The 19,802-nt window shown below is 45.3% G+C and overlaps 1 protein-coding gene across 11 annotated transcripts in view; it reads right to left on the bottom strand.

The window, feature by feature from the left end:
- The window catches only part of BANP (BTG3 associated nuclear protein), a 126,558-nt gene that overhangs the window by 22,337 nt on the left and 84,419 nt on the right, over positions 1-19,802 (bottom strand). For 6 of the 11 annotated variants that reach the window (XM_014792640.2, XM_087419825.1, XM_087419826.1 and 3 more), the window contains 2 exons: positions 18,275-18,346; positions 15,326-15,364 (listed from right to left, as the gene is read on the bottom strand). In XM_014792640.2, the coding sequence (XP_014648126.1) occupies positions 15,326-15,364; positions 18,275-18,346 (111 nt within the window). Of the gene's footprint in view, positions 1-15,061; positions 15,096-15,325; positions 15,365-18,274; positions 18,347-19,802 lie in introns of all 11 variants that reach the window. The other 5 variants (XM_004437037.3, XM_087419818.1, XM_087419817.1 and 2 more) reach the window with 3 other exon arrangements.

The following is a 19,802-nucleotide window of genomic DNA, read 5'->3' on the forward strand; positions in this document are numbered from 1 at the left end:
GACATGCTCCTAAAAATCTCCAGACCCTGGAGACCAGCAGCGCAGGGGCACACTCAGGGTAAACTACGGCACCCCTCCCGGCCCTGACTCCCCTCGAGTTCTCTCCACCATCTAAATCCTTCCACTGTGGAACGTAACCACCAGAGTCCAAACACGACCACAGTTACAGGGATGGAGAACCAGCTATGGTTTCACACAACACAGACCAGATGAGGGAAAAGCCAGCTGGTTGCAAGAGGAAGGAAATGTCCTAATTGGTGTCTTCCACTCCCAATTTCCTTGACTATGGATAAGTGAAGTATCTGGAGCTCATGACAAGCATTCAGGGGGCACTCCCGCTTTGGAAGTCTCACCTCCCACCCACCTTCCCTCTCCACAGGTCAGAAACTCAGAAATTTAGGTCCTGGTGCAGCAGTGGTAACTTGGTTTCCTTTCAACAGACAGAAGCTGCTCTGACGGCTTCTGGAATAGAGTTCTTGGGTCTAAGGAATCCTTTACATCTTCCTTAGCTGCTCTGCGCCAAGTCCCCCACACTGACAGGTACACTGGCCCAGCACCCACCACAGGCTCAGGCTGGTGCCCACTCACATGGTGGTCCTATCCACGACACAGCAAGCACGCTACTGAGAAACAGACACACTTAACAGATCACGACAGAAAAACCAAAAGGAATCACCACACCTTCCTTACGCAGAGAAAATTCTACAACTTGGATCCCACTAAAAAGAAATTTGGAATTATTGAGAAGTCACAATTTTTCAGCTTACTGAACTGTAAGTTTTCTTTTGTTTTTTTTTGAGATTTTTTTGTTTTTGTTTTTGTTTCAAGGAAGATTGGCCCTGCGCTAACATCGGTTGTCCATCTTCCTCTTTTTTGTTTCTTTTTTTTTACCCCAAAGCCCCAGTACATAGTTCTGTATCATAGCTGTAGAGTTGTGGCTCTTCTATGTGGGATGCCGCCTCAGCGTGGCTTGATGAGCGATGCATAGGTGCACGTCCAGGATCTGAACCGGCAAACCCCGGGCCGCCGAAGCAGAATGCACGAACTTAACCACTACGCCACTGGGCCGGCCCCCTGAACTGTAAGTTTTAAATAAGTACTTTTCTACACATTTCCAGGTTATTACTCATGATTAAAATTATCAATAACTATATGCTACATTTTTGAATGGCTTAAAAATGGAAGAGTGTTTCAAAATGTTTTCAATTAACTGTGTATTTTACAATTAACTAAGTGCTAACTTAGAATAATCACTACTGTTATTCATCAACAAGTAATCATTAAGTATTAATAATGTGATACTACACTGGGGGCTGTGAGGAAAAGCAATGAATAAAATTTGGATCTAATAGTATTAAAACTATTTAATTTAACCTTTTAAACATATATTTGAAAATGATGAAATTGATCAAAAATGATTCTCGAATTTCAAAGCCTCCCACTCCTCCCTTGACTGACTGGAGTCACAAGACTTCGATGTGGCTCAGGGCAGGCTGTGGGCACAGTGACCAGCATGCACCATGTCCAAATAATTGGAATTATCTTTGGGGTTTTATTATAAAACTACTTCAGCCTCAACTAATATGAGCCCCTTCAAAGACATCATTTCAATTACCTAAAACACTGAAAATGTACATTTAAGCAATCATTTCCTCCAACTTCTCTCTAAAAACCATTATAATATCCTTCCCAGTCCAGACCATGGTCCAGCTTTTTCCTGGCCTTGCCTGACCTGAAACAGCCTTGTCCATTACAAGTACAGGGGCGAAATGATGGGCCTAAAGTCACATGCCAGTGTCACTAAGCAGTTACCATCGGCCAGGCCTGGAACTAGCCCCTCGCTGCTCACAAGAGACCAAGAAGCTACAGCACAGCCAGTTCCTGGGTGGGTGTTTGGTGTCCACCTGCCTCAGTCCACTTTGCTCCATATAACAAGCCTCTGCTGGGGACCAGAAAGATTCCTGAAGGACTGGCGCCAGCAGCAGGAAAAAACTTACTGAACTGTAAGTTTTCTTTTGTTTTTTTTGAGATTTGTTTTTGTTTTTGTTTCAAGGAAGATTGGCCCTGCGCTAACATCTGTTGTCCATCTTCCTCTTTTTTGTTTCTTTTTTTTTCCCCAAAGCCCCAGTACATAGCTGTGTATCATAGCTGTAGAGTTGTGGCTCTTCTACGTGGGATGCTGCCTCAGCGTGGCTTGATGAGCCATGCATAGGTGCTCGTCCAGGATCTGAACTGGCGAACCCTGAACCGCAGCCCCTCATCCTGTCCAGGCCAGGCTTCCTTGACCAGGCAGCAGGAGATGTACAGTTGTTTTTGTGACTTTTCTAGGATATGTTTTGGAACTAGTCAACACAAAACTCACTCCGCTCTGACCTTCATGGCTTAAATTCTATTTTCTACCATTTCTGGTAGGGAAGGCTTTTCCATAAGAGATTAATTCCCTGAGCTACCTCAGTTCTCCAAGATTTCTGTTTGTGTTTTGGCACACAATGCAGGCACATATTTTCTTGAAGGGAACATTTTTATTAGAAGTGAAGTGACACAGTGTATGCCATCTGTGAGGCTGAGAGTGTTCTCCTGGTGTGATAAACCATTAAAAGTGAATTAAAGTCTCCCAGAAATAGAAGAGACTGTTTTATTGCAACAGATAAAGGCAACTTACACATACACACACACATCCTAAATACATACACCCACACACACCCACCCACATACACCCTACACACTCACCCTACACACATCCCCACACATACCCTACACACCCACCCATCCACATACACGCTTGACACACATCCTACACCCGCCTCCCACCCACCCTATACACACATATACACCCACCTACATACACCCTACACACCCATCCTACACATACTCCCACACCTACCCTACACACTCACCCACCCAGATACACCCTTCACACACACCCTACACCCAGCCACCCCCACTCACCCTATACACACACACACTCACCATATACACCCTACACACACACCCTATATACACCCTACACACACACCCTATATATACCCTACACCCACACCCTATATATACCCTACACCCACACACACCCTACACATTCACCCACCCGCATACACCCTACATACACCCTATATACACACACCCTATATATACACACATACACACACCCTACACACACACACTCCTTCTTCTCACCCACTCCAAAAAAGTCCTACACAAAATTTGTTGGATACTTCTCATCTCTTCTAATCTTTTTCCCAGCTGGGTTTAGAAAGCCTCATTTTATGGAAAAAATTCTGAAAGCTACTGAAATTTACTTTTAAACAAAGTATACGGAGGGACACAAATGCCAAAGAAGTCAAGAGACGTTTAAAAGTTTAAAGAATGCAAGGCTGTTGTTAGTTGGATATTGGTAAAGTTATCTCACAATACACAATGAGAATAACTTGGATTTATCACTGTGTTTCTCAACTTTGTTTAATATATATGTAACATGTGTGTGCGTGGTGTATTCATTATTACAGAGACGAGCTTACCAGAACGCACAAAAAATCTCCCAGGTTTTCAAGTGATCTCACACTGTTTAGCCTACAGACATATATAAACTTTTTTCATACACATCTTAGATAACATTAGTCACAACTGTAAAAGAAAAAAAATCTATCAGTGTCAAAATCCGCATCTAGTTGAAAGAGCACTAAACCATTTCACAATTCATGACCTAAGCAGCATGGCTAAAGCTCACGTCTTTAAAGATTTCCCATGTGGCTAAAAATCTCCCAAACATAGAGAAATAAGTGACCCAGATCTGCACGTTTCAATAGATACGATACTGCCTAGCAACAGGGTTTGGCACAAAGTGAGTGTTCAACTCTTACTAAGTCTAAATCGACTGGATCCCTTTCCACACTGTGCATGCAGCAACATAACAGTAGTGATGATGGTTTTCTAGAGAACTTCAGCCAGTCTGGGGCTTCAGGAGTCATGAGAGTTGGGTTCTGGATCCACCCCTGACTTTACTTCCCTGTACAATCCTGGAAAAGCTACTATCTGCTGTCCCCACCTGTAAAAAGGGAATAACACTCACCTAGTTCTTGAATTTACCTCAGTTTCTCAACAGAAATACGACAAGAGAGGTTATGACATAGGAGAAAGCACATGTCCAGCTCCAGAAAGGGATGCCTGAGTCACTGCAGGCAGAGGGCTAGCTCCTTACAATGCTTCGGAAGGCAAGTAGTTCAGCTTTCTAAAGGGAATTTACATATGTCGGGGAACCTTGATAAGGTCACATTTGAGGTTAAAGTGACCCTGACTTATTCTTTTTGGGTGTCCTGTGATCTTCAGCAACAACGTAGTACTAACTAAGCAACAAATGCACCAGCACCCTCGCAGGAACGGGAGCCTGTCCTTGGGTGCTGAAGAGCCCAGTCAACGGAGAGGAACCGCAGACACAGTGCTCCAAGAGGAATGTGAGGTCAGCCAGCAGCAGCTGCCAATTATCCAGAAACAGACTGCTTTTGGAGCATTATTTCTTAGTCACATGAATCAATATTTAGGTCTTTGTTTTGTTTTCTTAAATTGTCCAAAGAAACAAGATGAATGGAATGCAAAAGATACTTCAGAAATTGTATAAATCTAGATTTCAAAAATCTAAATTTTTTAAACGCAGAAAAGAAAAATTTAAGACTGTCTTAACGGTTTGATGATTATTTAACAATGTATAATTATAAAAATGCATCTGACTTTTATCATCAGCCAAGCTGCCCCAACAAAGCGCACAGTCAATAAGTCACATAAAGTTTCTCTGTGTGGATTTTATGATACACAGCTGGACTGCTGTCGCCTGAGGTCATGACCCTGGCATTGACAGCCTAACCTTCAACCCATCAGTTGAAATACAGGTCAACCCACGTGGAAATACGCCGGTATGCTCAACGGCAGCAGTGCCTTGCCTTAGAATCCCCAAACTCCCCCGAAGCCCAGGCTTCCTGCATGCCTACTGTGTGCTCGGGCAGGGCCCTCTCCCTGGGCATGGCACCGGCGCTGCCTTTAAGGAGCTCAAAGTTGAGCTACGTTGGGCACAGACAGGATGCTAGGAGATGCCATATCCCCCCTTGCAGGCAACCTCACACCTCATCCTTCCCCATTCAAGATTACGGCATGGATATTCCACACTGCCCCTCAAGGAAAGCAGGGTCACCACGGAGGTGTACAGCATCTGCAGCCTCAGCTTCTCAAACGCTGGTTACTTCACCTCTTGGAACCCTGCCACCGTGCTGTGAGGCCCCAAGCCACGCAGGGAGACGGTGTAGAGGAGAACTGAGGGGCTTGGCCAGCAGAGCTCCAGACCCAGGAGCAAGCCTCTGAACAGGGCAGTCCACTGAGCCTCCAGATGACCCCAGTGATGCCACTTGGAGCCGTGTCCAATAAACCCATAAAGTCATGAAAGATAATAACTGGTCACTGTCTTCAGCCCTGCTGTCGGGTGGTTTGTTATACAGTAAGAACTGAAACAACAGCGACAATTAAAGTGGTTGCATAGGTAAGTATCCTTGTACTCACAAGTAGCATGATACAGTCTTACAGTGTCTGCAACTTACTCTCAAGTAGTTTAAAATACAACAAATATACACACACACACTCATAGTTACTTATACACATGTATAGATTTCTGGTTGTACTTGTACACAATTGAATCATGACTCGTTCACGACTGGTTCTACACTTCAGGCAGATTTAGAACTAGACTCCTCTAGGGCAAAGTCAACACCAATCGATGCCTGTGATTTTTACAGACACAGTAACTTCTTGTTCAATCTCCATTCCCATTTACATGACTAAATGGAAACAAACCACTTACTTGGGTTCACTGGCAACTCAAAATGCTCAAAGCCATTGCTGAGAAGTAGATGTCTCAAAATGGTATGGACACCAAATGAAAAGGGCCTTGTCTAGATTTATCCCACTTGAATCTCACCTGAATTATCCAAATGAACACAAAAGATAAGGATTCACACCCTTGTTAACGTAGCTGAAATGCTCAACTGGCAAAGGACTGAAAACCAAGCTGTGTTCTCTCCTGAAGAGCGTTCTGAGTCTAAGAACGATTACATTATGTTTTAATTAAAACAACACATTTCTTATGCCTTATGCAATCTAAACTCCCAAGAAAACAATTATCTTTAGAGAAGTAAGAGGGAACAAATAAAGTATTTTCGTTCTGGCACCCTTCAGTAGTTACAGGAGATGTCTGGTTTTGATAAGCAGTCATGTGGCCGGAGTCTCCTGTTGCCAGCGTGTGATCGCGGAGCACTCTTGCTTCCACTGTGATGCCACCGCCGGCTGTCTCCTGTGCTGACGCTGCGCAAAACCTGCAGCAGAGCAGGGCACATGGCGTGGTTTCAAACCCCCATCTCCCCCACCTGTCACGAGGATGTAAACTAGTATCTGACACTTTCATGTCATAATTTGTTTTACAGATGCCAAGTGGACATAGAATAAACATCTTTTTGGCCACTTCCTTCCTCCACTGCTCAAATTTAACCTCTCGCATAATGTCTATCCTTCCATGTTTAATTCTGTAATTGCACTGCAATCTCCTAAACTGAATCAGATTATTTAGTTGTTTCTCCAACTGATTAGATAAATCTGGAAAATTATTTTGAGTTGGCTAAGTCTTCAATCACATCAAATTAATCAAAACCAAAGCATGTACCTCTTGCTATCTAAACTCTGGATATCCAAATATCCCCTGTAAAGATTTGGCAACATTTTTACCCAAAATTCACCATTAAAATTGATAAACTCTTATAACAAGTTTGCAGCCCACTGCTGAGCCACACGTGATTTCTGAGAAGCTCGAGTGAGCTGTGGTTACACACGTGCTTGGCCGTGGTCCTGTGCTTCCGTGGTTTGAAGCATGACCCGTCAGCTTTCCCTCACCTTTCTAAGGGTTACCCCCTTAAGGCCCAGTGTTTGCTTCTGCCAGCACCTGGGGACACCAGTAACTGGGGTAAAATTTAGATAACATCTTTAAAATTATTTAATTATAGTACATAGTCCTAGCTGTGCCAAGAGAAAGCCTAATTCACACCCAGCACTTTAGTGTATTATTGCATTGTGCACACAGAACACCACTCCAGCCATAAGTGCATGAGGCACCCCCTCGTCAGGTCGTTGGTGCTTCAAAGGCTTTGAACTGAGTAGAAACCCTCTGTGGACATAACACCGTTGTGAGAGTGTTATAGTGACATCCGGGGACAAGGTGTAAGTTTGGGATGGGCTGGATGCACCATCATTGCTCCCATTTAGAAGGTCAGACCAGAAAGCGCCCACGCCCTGAAGGCCTGCTGCCCAGTGCATGTGCAGAGAGAGTCGGGACTGAACAGTGAGGGTGAGGCCAGCTCTGACCCACACCCACGGATATTCATCTCTGAGCTCTGACAGGGGCTAACGGAACAAAGACGCGCACTCCACTTCATCTGACCAGACTCCACACCGTGCAGACTTTGCCGCGCAGAGGGCTTACCTGTCCCAGAGGTGAGGTGGGGCAAGTGTAGAGTGGGACTGTGAGCAACCCCAGGCTCCAGGTGTCCTATCCACCCCTCCTCTGAGGGGAATCCTGCCTATTTCCCCCTCCTCACTGGAGAAAGCTCTTGTGGTAAACTGCCTGGTCCAAGAGTCCCAGGCTGACCAAGCACCTTCTTGAGTTTGCCTGCTGAGCTAAGGTTCAGTGGAGTCCAAGGCTGAATATTGATTGTTGTACTTTGTGGGGTTGTTTGAGGCAGGCCCCACTTGTGAGGCACAAGTTCAAATCTTAAAAGTTGAAAGGAGTTTCAGAGATCCTTCTGGTCTAATTACTCTGTGTTCCCAGGGAAGAGTTTGACTTTGAAGTTACAATGCCTATGTCCACAAAGCTCCCTGGGGCTCCTGCCCTGCAGGCTGACGATTCAGGAAGCAAAACCCCACCGTTAGCCCACGCCACAGGCCTGTCTGCTTCTTACCACATGTGCTCAGCAGGAAAGGCACTCGCTGCAGAAAGCGAATCTTTCCCCTCCTCTTTAAGAAAAGCATCTTTTTTGCTTGAAGCCACAGCCAGCATATCCTCACTTTCCCCCAAAGGACAGCCAGTGTCCCGAGTTGCAGAGCCATCAGGCCAGCACAGCACTGCAGGTAATGAGACTCCTGGATGGTGAACGCAAATAGTTATGTGACGTAAGTCTAGAATTTATGGGCTACACCAGAAAAAGTTCCAGTGAAAGGACGGACACTGTGTTACAGGAACACAAGGCACAATTTATTAGAATTTAAGGGTTGTTCCCAAAACATATTTTTAACTGCATCATTCTTAATTAATGCATAAAATCGGGCCAAATTCTAATCCTGTATTATTCATTTAAAAGTTTTCTTACGGTGTCTTGCCAAGGTTAACATGTCCACGTAACTTTACAAGTATTTTCTGTGTGTAATAAGGGGCAAGCTGAGAAGACATGTGTTGCCAAGTGAGTCCTAACTGAACCTCATGTCTTGGCCTTTTCAAGCAACGTGGATGCTCTGAGGACTGCTCATTTGTGCTTGGCCAAATCCGACTTCCTGGTTCAGGGACGGGAACAAGACTCACTGAGATGTATGAAAAGGCTGCAATGTGACTGGAACTTTCCTCCAAGTAATCAGAACAGCATTCTCAGCCTTTCTCCACCCCAACACCCGCATTCTGTTACACACCCACCACGTCCGAACCTGGGCAGCACTGGATTTTCAATCACACAATCACACAATGCCTCGTGCCATCCAAGCTTCCACGTGTTAACAGTTCCCGAAGATTACTAAAACATGTTTACATTATATTTGGCATTTCTTTAATAATTTTAATTCATTTTAAAAAGCTAAATTTCTAATCTACATTGCTTTACAGTGACTAGGCTCAGATGATCTGCTTTCTTTAAAAGGTTTGTTCATGGTAATGATTTTAACAAGAAGGGGAATATTTCCTAAGTAATTATGCTTTAAATACAAGGCTTTTTAAATAATGTCTCTAAAAATCACACACACACAAATGATGAAACGATGTTCTCTGCCAGACTCTACATCAAGAATCTCTAAGGGCTGCAGTCCAGTGACAGCACTCAAGAATAGACAGATATTAGTTTTGCTAAGTGTGTAGAGTAAAAACTTCTTTCTTCAGACCCTATTCATTGCTCCAATGTCCTACCTGTGAGGTCAGCTTCTGAGGACCCACGCCAGTGGGTTCAGGCAAGTGCACCCACTCTCCCAGAGACCATGAGCATCGATGAGTGCCGACCAGATGCTGGGCTGAGCACTGGGCGTCCTTCTGCTCCTGGTGAAGGCACGACAGCTTCCTGAAGCAAGTGCCTGCTGTTCCCATTTTAGTGACGAGGAAACCCAAGCAGAAAGAAGTGAAGTCACTTCCCCAAGACGACGCCTGGTGGAGTGGCAGCACCAAGACTCAGATCCTACCCACCTGGCTCTCTTCCAAACAATATTCCACCCAAAAGCTGGGCCCTGCCCTGTGGCCAAAATGAGGACCTTAGAAGGCAGCACCATGAAAGCGCACAGGAGGAGGGGTGGATAGTGGGTGAGAGCCTGAATGGGTGCTTCACCTCTAACCCCCATATTCCCCGTCAACTGCTCTCACCCCTTGACCCGGAGTTTGAGTGCCCAGCACCACAGGGTCTACTTGGAGGTGGGGCACCTACAACCCTTAACTATCTCTGACGGAGAGTTAAGTGGGAAATTCAGGTACGTTAGATCCAACGTGAGCTGCAGGACCCCGTGGAGAAAGGCTTTCCCCGCTGCGGGCAGAGGCTGGCTCTACGCCCCAGGGCTGCTCCCAGCAGGGCTTCCTAGCATAGACCAGCTGCCACTGACTGCCCAGAATAGGACTCCTCCTATCCCTAAACCTTCCTGCAAGGATGACGTCAAGACACACAAGCAAACACAGCCGCCCAGAAGCTCGGTAGAAACTCAGAGTTACAGCCCTCCCCAGGCACCAAGTCACCTTTAGGCCACACCAGCAGCCATGTGATCAACAAAAGGCCAACCAGCATCAGAAACAGGAACAACAAGGCAATGCAGAGGCCAACCCCAGGGTTCTCAGGGAGACCTCATTTTAATACTCAAGTAACAGGAGTATCCCAATTTTCCTGATCTAGGTTAAAAGCCCCGAGAAGTATGCTCAAAAAGAGTTTTTAATTAAGATGTTTATAATCATACTATTGATTTATTTTTCCAATTATTTCTTGATTTATCAAAATATGGGAGGAAAAATGTATTACTATTTATAGTATAACCTCCACATAGTTGTAAATGTTTACTTAATTACAACAGCTTAGAACTACAGGCTCTTAAGAAAAGAAAGAGACATTAGCGGTCATCTACTCGAATACTTTTCAAACTGTGGGTCATGAAATCAATTTAATGTGTCACAACCAGGATTCAAAAGAGATAAAAAGAAAATAAATGGAAAAGCAGCACAGAGAACAGAATGAAAAGTATTAAAGCAACTAGCGTGCAGTAAGGGCAAATATTGTTTTGTAAACCTGTTCTAATTCCGAGTGCGTATGTGAGCAAGAGAGGGGTTCTGGAGTCATAGCGAAACAAGGAATAGTGAAACCATTTCCTTACCATGGATACTGATGCCGCGCAGCCACACACAGCACAAACTCACCATTCCACAGGCAGGCTGGCATCTGCTACACAATGCAAACTGACCTCTATGTGGGAGCCTGCCGAGGGTCACATAGCACTACTCAGGGGCCAGGGCGCCCCACCAATCACAGCCCCACAGTGAGTGAGGAAGAGCCCAAGGAGCAAGGATGACTCACAGAGCTGAGGCCCAGTTGGTGGGCAGAGTGACTGCACCAAGGCCCAGCGCCCCCACCCCCACAACCTGCCCAAAGTGGGCAACTGGTCTACCCGCCTTCCCTGAAGTGGCTAACCAGTCCATTCACCTAAGAGCCACATCACCCCATGTAAAAGTCCCCATGACCTCATAAGAAAGACCATCATTTCTCATTTAAAATGTATCCAAAAATCATCTCATCCACCTCACTGTAGATTGCAATCCCTATGGCTCTTAATATTTGAGGCTTTTGTTTTTATTTTTCAGAATCTTCTGAAAATCCATACCAAATTAAAAATTCTATTACCTAACACTACTCAGAAAACTGAAATCTCTTAGATCCCAAGAAATTATTTGACACACCTGGCACATTTATACATGGTTTGTCTAAATGTCCAACTCTCTGTGAGCCACTATCACTTCGGATGACCTCTTGCTAGCTTCAGAGTCTTCTCCTGAGAATTCCGAATTTCCCTGATTCGGATCTGACTTACTACACAAGCCCATCTTCTATTCAAACAGATTCCACCATTCCCCAAATCACCATGCAGGCAATAACACCCCGAAAATTTTCCAAGTTTATATTATCCTCCATATGCTTATTTGCTCTCCATTCGCATGACAGTAAATGATTCATTTTAAAATACTCATTGAGTCACAAAGGAGACAGTAGCATGTAGTAGTATAAGAAATCGCCTACATCCAATAGCACCTGTGGTCAGACTGGGGACAACAGAAGTCAGCAGTTTGAATCAGTTTAACAATGTGATTTCGACAACAAGAACCATTTACAACAAAGCCACAAATGCACGTGCACAGCTGAAGGACCAGGCCTCAGGACCATGCACCTCACTCCAAGGAGATACGCTCACACAGAGCCCATGACCATAATTAGTGACTGCATTTTAACCTCAACTCTAACAAATTTGGCCATCTGCCTTCCCCTAAAAACAGCAGATTAGATGAATGATGAGGAATGACCACTAAAAGAAGATGCTCATGGCCAATGATGGAGGAAGAGAACAGGAAACATCTGAATGCACCGCATGGTCCAGTGCTGCCTCAAACCTGATCACTGCCCCGACCACCCCTTGAGATGCGGCTGCCAACTAAATCTCCACTTCTCCACTGACCTGCAAGTTGGCTGTCTTTCTCGATCCTTCTTTTCCACGTTTGGGAAGCAGTGGACACTGCTGCCTAAGCCCCTGTGACTGTAAAGCACCAGACTGCTCACATGCTCTCATCCGACCCCACCACAGACCCACCAGGTGCCACGCCCCTGTGAGACGGAGCCCACGTGGCTCCCACATGGGATGGGACAAGAATCTCTTGATACTTAATCTGAAGAAAATATATGACTCAAAAAGGATGGTCCACCGGCAGAACCATGTTACAGGATTATGCAATATCATAGACATCAGAGACCCCTCTTAGAAACAAAGTTCCTGCAGGCTTGGCCTTACAAATCCCACCACCAGCAGCGGCAGTGAGCAAGCACAGCACATGCTTCCTTCCCCCTTCCTGCCCAGGTAACTAAGAGGTGGGGTGCTTTCACAGAAGCTGTGCACTGACTTAGAAAACAGTCACTCACTATACTCAAAAGCAAGAACAACTACATGCATCTTACAAGTAGAACATGAGAAAACCAGCAACAAACGTGACTGTGACACTGGGACAGAGCTGGGAAGGGGTTCCACGGCCCCCAGCAACAGGAAGCAGGTGGAACACAAGGGCAGGGGGCTTCGTCATCAGCACCTGCATGATTGTTAGCTGCTCTATAAGGATTCTGAGTGTTGTCACATAATCATTCTTAAATGACAGTTAATCCTATTGAATAAGAATTTAACATTAAGCAGATGAGACAGTCAGTGCATCTATGAACTCAAAAAGAGCAATACTATGTAAATTTGTTTGTGTGTTTCCATAATTCAGGAAGATTTTCTGTTCCCCAGAGTTGAGGTAGCCATTCAACACATTTCCCCCATAAAACTGGAGCGAGCCTTGTATTGTCAGCTTTCAGTAAATCAAACACCAACATTCATACCAGGACTGGCAAAGGACTCCCAACACATGGGGACCAGGGAGAGGCTGTGTCTGGCTGAAGGAGAAAGAGCCTTAGATCCCTGAGCACTGTCCTCTTGAGGGCATGAGAGAGAGATGAGGCAGGGAAGGAAAGGAAGGGGAGGGAGATAAAGAGACAGACTGAGAGGTGGAGGAGAGGGTGGGAGATGGGACCACAGGCATTCTTGCCTCCAGCACTGTTGAGTTCTCAGTCAGCCCTATCAGTGACATCGAGTTGAGTGGGGTGTTTGTGTCTTGTGAAACATCATTCTGTTTCACAAATATTTGGTCAATTTAGAAAACAAAGCTGTTATGAGCAGAGTAACCTAATAGGAACAAGAACCAGCCAAATGATAAAATAAAACAAGAAAGCATTAGCTAAACAGATTTACCAGAAAAAGGCAGCTTTACATGAACACATACTGTTTATTTAAATCACAAAGCAGAGTTTCCTTTAGAAAAGAAAAAGTTGCAGATATTAAATTCCTCCAGCCACCATAGTGTTAGTCTTGCCTTTATGTAAGTTCTGTCTTTAGCTGAAGGCCCCGCAAAGATGACTGACAATGGGAATCAGGAGGAGGTGGGAAGGCAGGATGAGATTTTATAGGCAAAAAAAAAAAAATCAGATGACTAATAAATTATCATTTATGTAACACAGAGAGTGATCAGCACAGTAGTTCTATTATTTTGTAGTGAGGTTGCTAAGAGATGGAGTTAGTGGCGCCTTGGAGGAGGAAGCAAATGGAGAGCAGCAACAGTGGCAGAGTGTGACCGCTTGGGTGGGACAGGCTGACGAGGCGTGCGGCAAACTTAAGCGAGGCAGCAGCCCTGGGTGAGGGTGAGGAAAGGGACAGCGCACAACGCACTCTTATCTGGAGAATTTTCAGAAGGTGGCTCTTCCGACGCGAACTCTGGGAGTCCCTCCCGAGTGGAGAACTGTGGTGAGAGCTCATGTGTGCCTGCCGTACCTGCCCACGAAAGCTGGACTCTCTGCCTTCAGGATTTGTCTGGGATGGTGTTGTCTATAATCATGCACAGTAACGTAATATCAACATAACGTAAAAACCTGATTGTATTTCAAAAATCCCCAGTGGAATTTTGCTCAGGACTAGAGACAGAAAGAAAGGGAAAAAATCAAAGGTAACACACCTGCTTTTCTCATGAATTAAAGTTCAACAACATTTTAATTAGGATAAAATTTCACTTCCAGTATAAATACAAATCACTGAATTCTCAGAAACAAAGAGATTACTACTGATGATGAGAACTACTGACAATGACCCTCTCCTCTCCTGCCCCAGACAGGACATCTTGCCTGAGCACGAGAAACACACCAGAGAAACCTGCTGAGAACTGAACGCTCCTGGGCCTGGCCAACAACCTTGTCACCAAGACAGCCCGAGCTCAGAAGAAACAACTGTGGATTTTTAAAATTTTGCATTTCTTTGGCTTTTTGGCTATTTTCCAAGGCAGCTATGTTATATTAATATATTAATACTGCTTTAGGACTCTGATTAAAACGTCAGGTGTATGTTCAAGATGCAACTTTCAAACTATGAAACTTCAATTTAAGCAAATGCTTTAGGTCTGTCACACTTCTCCCAAGGTGCTCTGAGGATTCAAGAGAAAACCCAACAGGCGGAATTGTCCTTTTGCTTCTGAGTCCAGGAACGCACGTTCTCCACGTCCCCTGCATGGCAGACATCAGACCCTCGCCGAAGACAACAAGAACACACACGGGTGTTTCAAAGGGGAGTGCGCACTTGGTTTTGAGAACAAGTATTATTATCGTGATAGTAAATGAGCTCTATGTTTATGGTTCATAAGTTATGTTTTATAAAAAAGGAAGATCCTCTAGACTCTTTTTCATAATTATTCAGAGGTCATGAACATCTCTTGAATAGAAACTCTTCAAAAGGAGAAGAAAATGTAAATCTTCAATTTCACGATCTTAGAAAGCAAACCACTCCCTAGAACCCCTCACAGCTGGGGCACTTCACTTTGTAAAGACAGTTCATATCAGGTGTGCTCAGTTACTTTTTTTGTCAGAGATTAGAAAAAAGGTGGTGGTTGGAGTTCATACACAAACAAAACCTACCTTATTCTAATATATGGCTACTATACAAACAGGGTCACTGACAAACATTCACGTAAACTTACAGAAAACGGTGATAAACAGATGGGGGAGTTTCATCTGTAAGACAAAAAGCTACATGAAACCCCAAAAGCAGCAGATGTAGCCCAGAGCCGCATCGACCACGTCCATGTCCTTCAGGCAGTCCACGGCCACCGGGAGTAAAGCCAGTTTTTCCCCAGGACTGACACTGCACCACCCTCCGCTCCCCACTCCCTCCCCGTGGCAATGTAATATCCGGCAATCCACCACAGTCAGCAGGCATGAAGTGAGACTAGGTGAGCACTTACCTGCCCATCCTGTCCCACGTGGTGTATCTGTAGATTGCCCTGCAAAATGGATGAAAAAATGAGATTAAGGACAAAAACTACTTCAAGACATAACTAGACAGAGGCAGGGACGTCCCCATGCCATTTGTGAATAATCAGCAAAACCATTAACATCAATTCTACAAAAACACAATCCCTTGTAGCAACAAAAACCTCAAAACAAAATATTTAAGCTGAGTTTACAGGTACTATTTTTTCTTATAAAAACAAACAAAACAAACCAACTCAAAAAGAACCCATCCCCCACACCGTGACCTCAAATGAAAATGTCATTTTTTTTCTAACTTTTTATTTCAAAACAATTTTAGACTCACAAGAAGAATCAAAAGAAGTATAGACAGGTCCAGCGTCCCCGTTCCCCAGCTTCCTCACTGGGGGGCCTCACATAATTACCTTGCAGTAGCACAACCAGGAAACTGACAGGACACAACGAAATTAACCAGATCACAGGCCTATGGGATCTCAGCAGTTGGAAATTCATTTTCATTTATTTAAAAATAATAATAATTGTTTTAAGTCTGGTAGGCTCTGCTAAATGTCTCTTTGCAGATCTCCTCATTTTGACGAAATAATTACTTAACTTTTAAATGAACAAGGTAAGGTTTTATTGTGATAAGAAGACTAATTGCATATTGTAACTTATTACAAAGTAATCATTAGTACTATCAGCAATTTCTTCTAACTCATTGCATTCAATTCCTAAAGGAAACAAAAAATACTAGATTATATAGACGAGAGATTCAGTTACGAAAACTACAAAAAAGGGCAAAATTGATAATAAAAATTGAAATTCAAGAAGTATTCTAACGATTTTTTAGCAAAAACAACATAGAAGCAAATGTATGTTGATTTTTCCTTTTCCTACTACATCATTCTCCCTTCCTTTCAAAGGGCTCCAGCAAAGCAAGCCCCTGAGTGAGTGCGCATGATTCTCAAGTGGCAGAGATCCCAGCTGACACCTCTTAATTGTTGGTGTGGCTCCCACTTGTCTGTGCCTTTAACAAGGAAGCTTCCTGCCCCTCAGCAGAATGTCTCCATTTAGTTTGCGGCTCTATGGCATCACTCTGCGACACCTCCCGACACACCCTACCTCATGCTGAGCTAACAGATTCTCCTCCCCATCACCATGCGGCTCACAAACGCAAGCAGGCCCTGCTTTATGCAGAATGAAGCCTCACTCCTAAACTTTGACAGCCAGGCCTTCTAGGACCTTCTCTGCTCTCCTTCACCTGCCCGATGCCCCAGCCACAGCTGCTGCTTTCTCCCATTCACTCACCTGGCTGCACGCCGATTAGGGAACTGATCAGGAACACATCAATCCCCTCATTTGATTGGCATTTATTTTGCCCCTCACAGGAATTCATTCAGCAATGTATCCTGGTCCTCCCCCCCAGAACCTCTGCTTATCTCTTCTCTTGCTGCTAGGAGCCCTAACTCATGCTCTCCCCACAGCAGCTACACCCAGGAGCTCAGCAAGCACCTCACACACGGCTCAGTGAGTGCACCTCCAAGGCAGCGGGAGATGCACCCACTGAGCCGTGTGTGAGGCACTTTCAGAGCCCCGAGTTCTGGGCACTGAAAAGTCAGAACGAAACTAGTGTCCTACCTACTTAAGGAAAACAGCCTGGGTTGCCACTAGAACACAAGGAAAAAGGTCCACAAAGCAGCTCTGGAAAGCCATCAGGCACCACTAACTAGTCAAACGCCTCCGTCAAGAGAATTCTCCTGAAAGTTGCTGCTGGTTCTGTACCTGCTTTTGAACTTGGTCTGTGGGAAACCTGAGAGCCGTGTAACACACACTGCAGTGCAGGGCAGGCACAAGGCTGACTATCTTCCCAGCCTTCACAGTCCCACTTCAGCTCCCGGCCCACGCTGCAGGGGGCACACCACTCCACACCATGCTCGGTCAGTGGAGCGTGTGCACTGCTCAGCAGCCATGGGACAAGGTCCGAGGAAGCCAAGTGCACTGAATCTGACACTGATGCTGCCCTGCACTGCAGGAAATGGCCAACAGCATTCCTGCAAGATGGCCACCAACCACCCGTACCCTGTATAGGAGGCTAGAAAGAGAGGGTCCCACCCAAGGGGCTCGTAGATCATGAGCGCCATGACTAGCAAGCCTCACCCTCCAACAGCTCAGATGGTCAACCCAACCTTCACACGCCAAAGCCCTGCAACAGCTGATACACACATGAACCAGCACTTGCACAGCTGGGAAGGGCTCCCTGTATTCTGTCCATATCACGGATTAAAATGAACGAAAAGTGGAATGCCAAAGCACTAACACCAGGGATAAGAAGTCTGGATCTCATGAACTTAAGGCAGTTGAGGCAATCCTACAAATGCAGCTGTGTGGAGAGCCATGGAAGCTGCACTGAAAGCTCGCAGGACTTACATGTGTGGCCTCACCAGATTCCCAACCACCCCACAACACGGGCACTAGTCCCACAGTGCAGGGACAGAGCCCAGTAGAACATGGAGGCCACAGTTGCAGGGGCAAGACCCCACCTCATGCTCTTCCCACTCCAACAGCACTGGGGTGCTTCCCGGGTGGGGGCTCAGGTCTGCATCTCAGACGGCATGACGGGGAGTGGGGTGGGCGAGGAGAGAAGGGATGTTCAGAGGGCAATTCCAGCCAGGAGCAAAAACCTCAATACAGCAAAAGTTTACAAAGATAACCACATGGGGTTGCACAGATAAACCAGCAGTGCAGCAAGGGCAGGCAGGCATAGAGGGCGGGCAGGGCCTGGGGTCTATGCCAGAGCAAACGGGAGTCAGGCGGTCACTGCTGGATGTCCCTCTTGTCTGCAGACTCCCAGTTGTCCACCTCATTTGACAAAGATCAGAGCGCAGGGAGCCCGCGGGCATGGAGTGGGCGGCCCCTGGGCAATGCTAGCAGCCGCGACTCACCTCGCTGTCCTGCGTGATCTGCACCTGCTCGCCTTGAGGCACCTGGGCGATATGGAGGTGGCCCTGTGGGATCCGCAGCAAGAGAAGACACCAAGAAGCATCAGAAGAAAATGAAAACCAGAGGAAACAAGAAACGCTTTCTGAAACTTTTTTCTTGATTATCGGCTGACTAGTCAAGAGAAGACAACTAAATCCTGAATGGCACAATGTAATATGTGCATGGCATAACCTTATTAAACTGTCTCTTGAAGTTAAACTTTTAGTATTTAACACATACAGAATATTCTGTGGTAATTCTTAAAGGAGCAATGGGGCCTAGGAAAAATCTGTTAAATCTTTAAATGTTACTAAACAAGCAAATTTAAGAACATGAAGCACACATAGAAAAGAAGAGAAACAGAAATTTTGCAGAAAATTAGGACGACAACTTTTTTTAATCATATTCGGAGGGACCAGAAAGCTTGGGAACCGTTAGGCAGTCTCTGCAATCTGGGCTGTGGGAGGGTTCCGCCAAGGTGTGTGATGGGGGGGATGTACATAATGCATTTACACTGAAAACAAGTCAGGTAAATTTTCTTAAATCAAAGAAATGCTTACGTGACTATTTAGACAGCTGGAAAAAACACAAATAAATGTGGTTCCAAAAAATCAAAGACCCCAACTAGAATGCATTTGTTTGTAGATATAGGCAGACATATAATTCCTAAAATCTTAACTTAGCTCAAGGAAATGAATACCCATTATCTTATTTAAACTTCTATCTTAATCAAAATGGGTCTTAAAATAAACTACTGTAGAATTTTCTATGCTTTCATTTTACTATGTCTGTGTAAACCCTCTATCAAAGCTATCTATTCTGGAATTCTTTCAAAGAACTTTCTTACTCATAAGATAAGAGTAACTGCCTTTGTGACTGTCACACAAAGAATTCACTATTTATAACTGCTTCATCTCCTTTGGAAGAAGAAGAAAAACCCCATTAAAAGTACTCATCAGCACTTTCTGGAAGCCCACCCTTTTCCAGGCAGTGTGCTGAGTGTAACTTCAAAGGGAGGCAGCTCTGAGATGGGAATCAGGTTCCAGGAGAAAGCCCTGGCGATACAGGCGTGCAGCAACGGCTGGCTGTGACTCAGACATCAACAGGATCCCAGGGCAGGCCAGCGAGGTTCCCGCCCTCCTGCTCCCCTCAGCCACAGGCCCCACAGAGGGTCTGGAGGAACTGCCCTGAGCCTGCACCGCGTAAGGCAGGGGAGGCATGCTGTGCCAGGTCACTGCTGCGCCAAGCACCCACATGAGCTTAGTGAGCATCTGACAGTCCAAAGGAAGCACTACGGCCACAACTAAGGCCACCAGCTTTCTCCACTGACCCCAGAAGGAAACGACTTTTTCTTCCCTCAGTAGAAGGGTGCCTGTGCTTCTGAACTGAGAAAACATCTATGCTACATCTATGATGCCTCTCGGGAGGACGGGCAGAAGTGGGGACACTTGAATGGCCTGACCCTGAGAGCTGACAGTGGCCACCGGGTGT

This window comes from Ceratotherium simum, chromosome 30, assembly GCF_057802395.1.
Source record: "Ceratotherium simum simum isolate JZ-2026a chromosome 30, ASM5780239v1, whole genome shotgun sequence".
In the NCBI taxonomy this organism is placed as follows: Eukaryota; Metazoa; Chordata; class Mammalia; order Perissodactyla; family Rhinocerotidae; genus Ceratotherium; species Ceratotherium simum.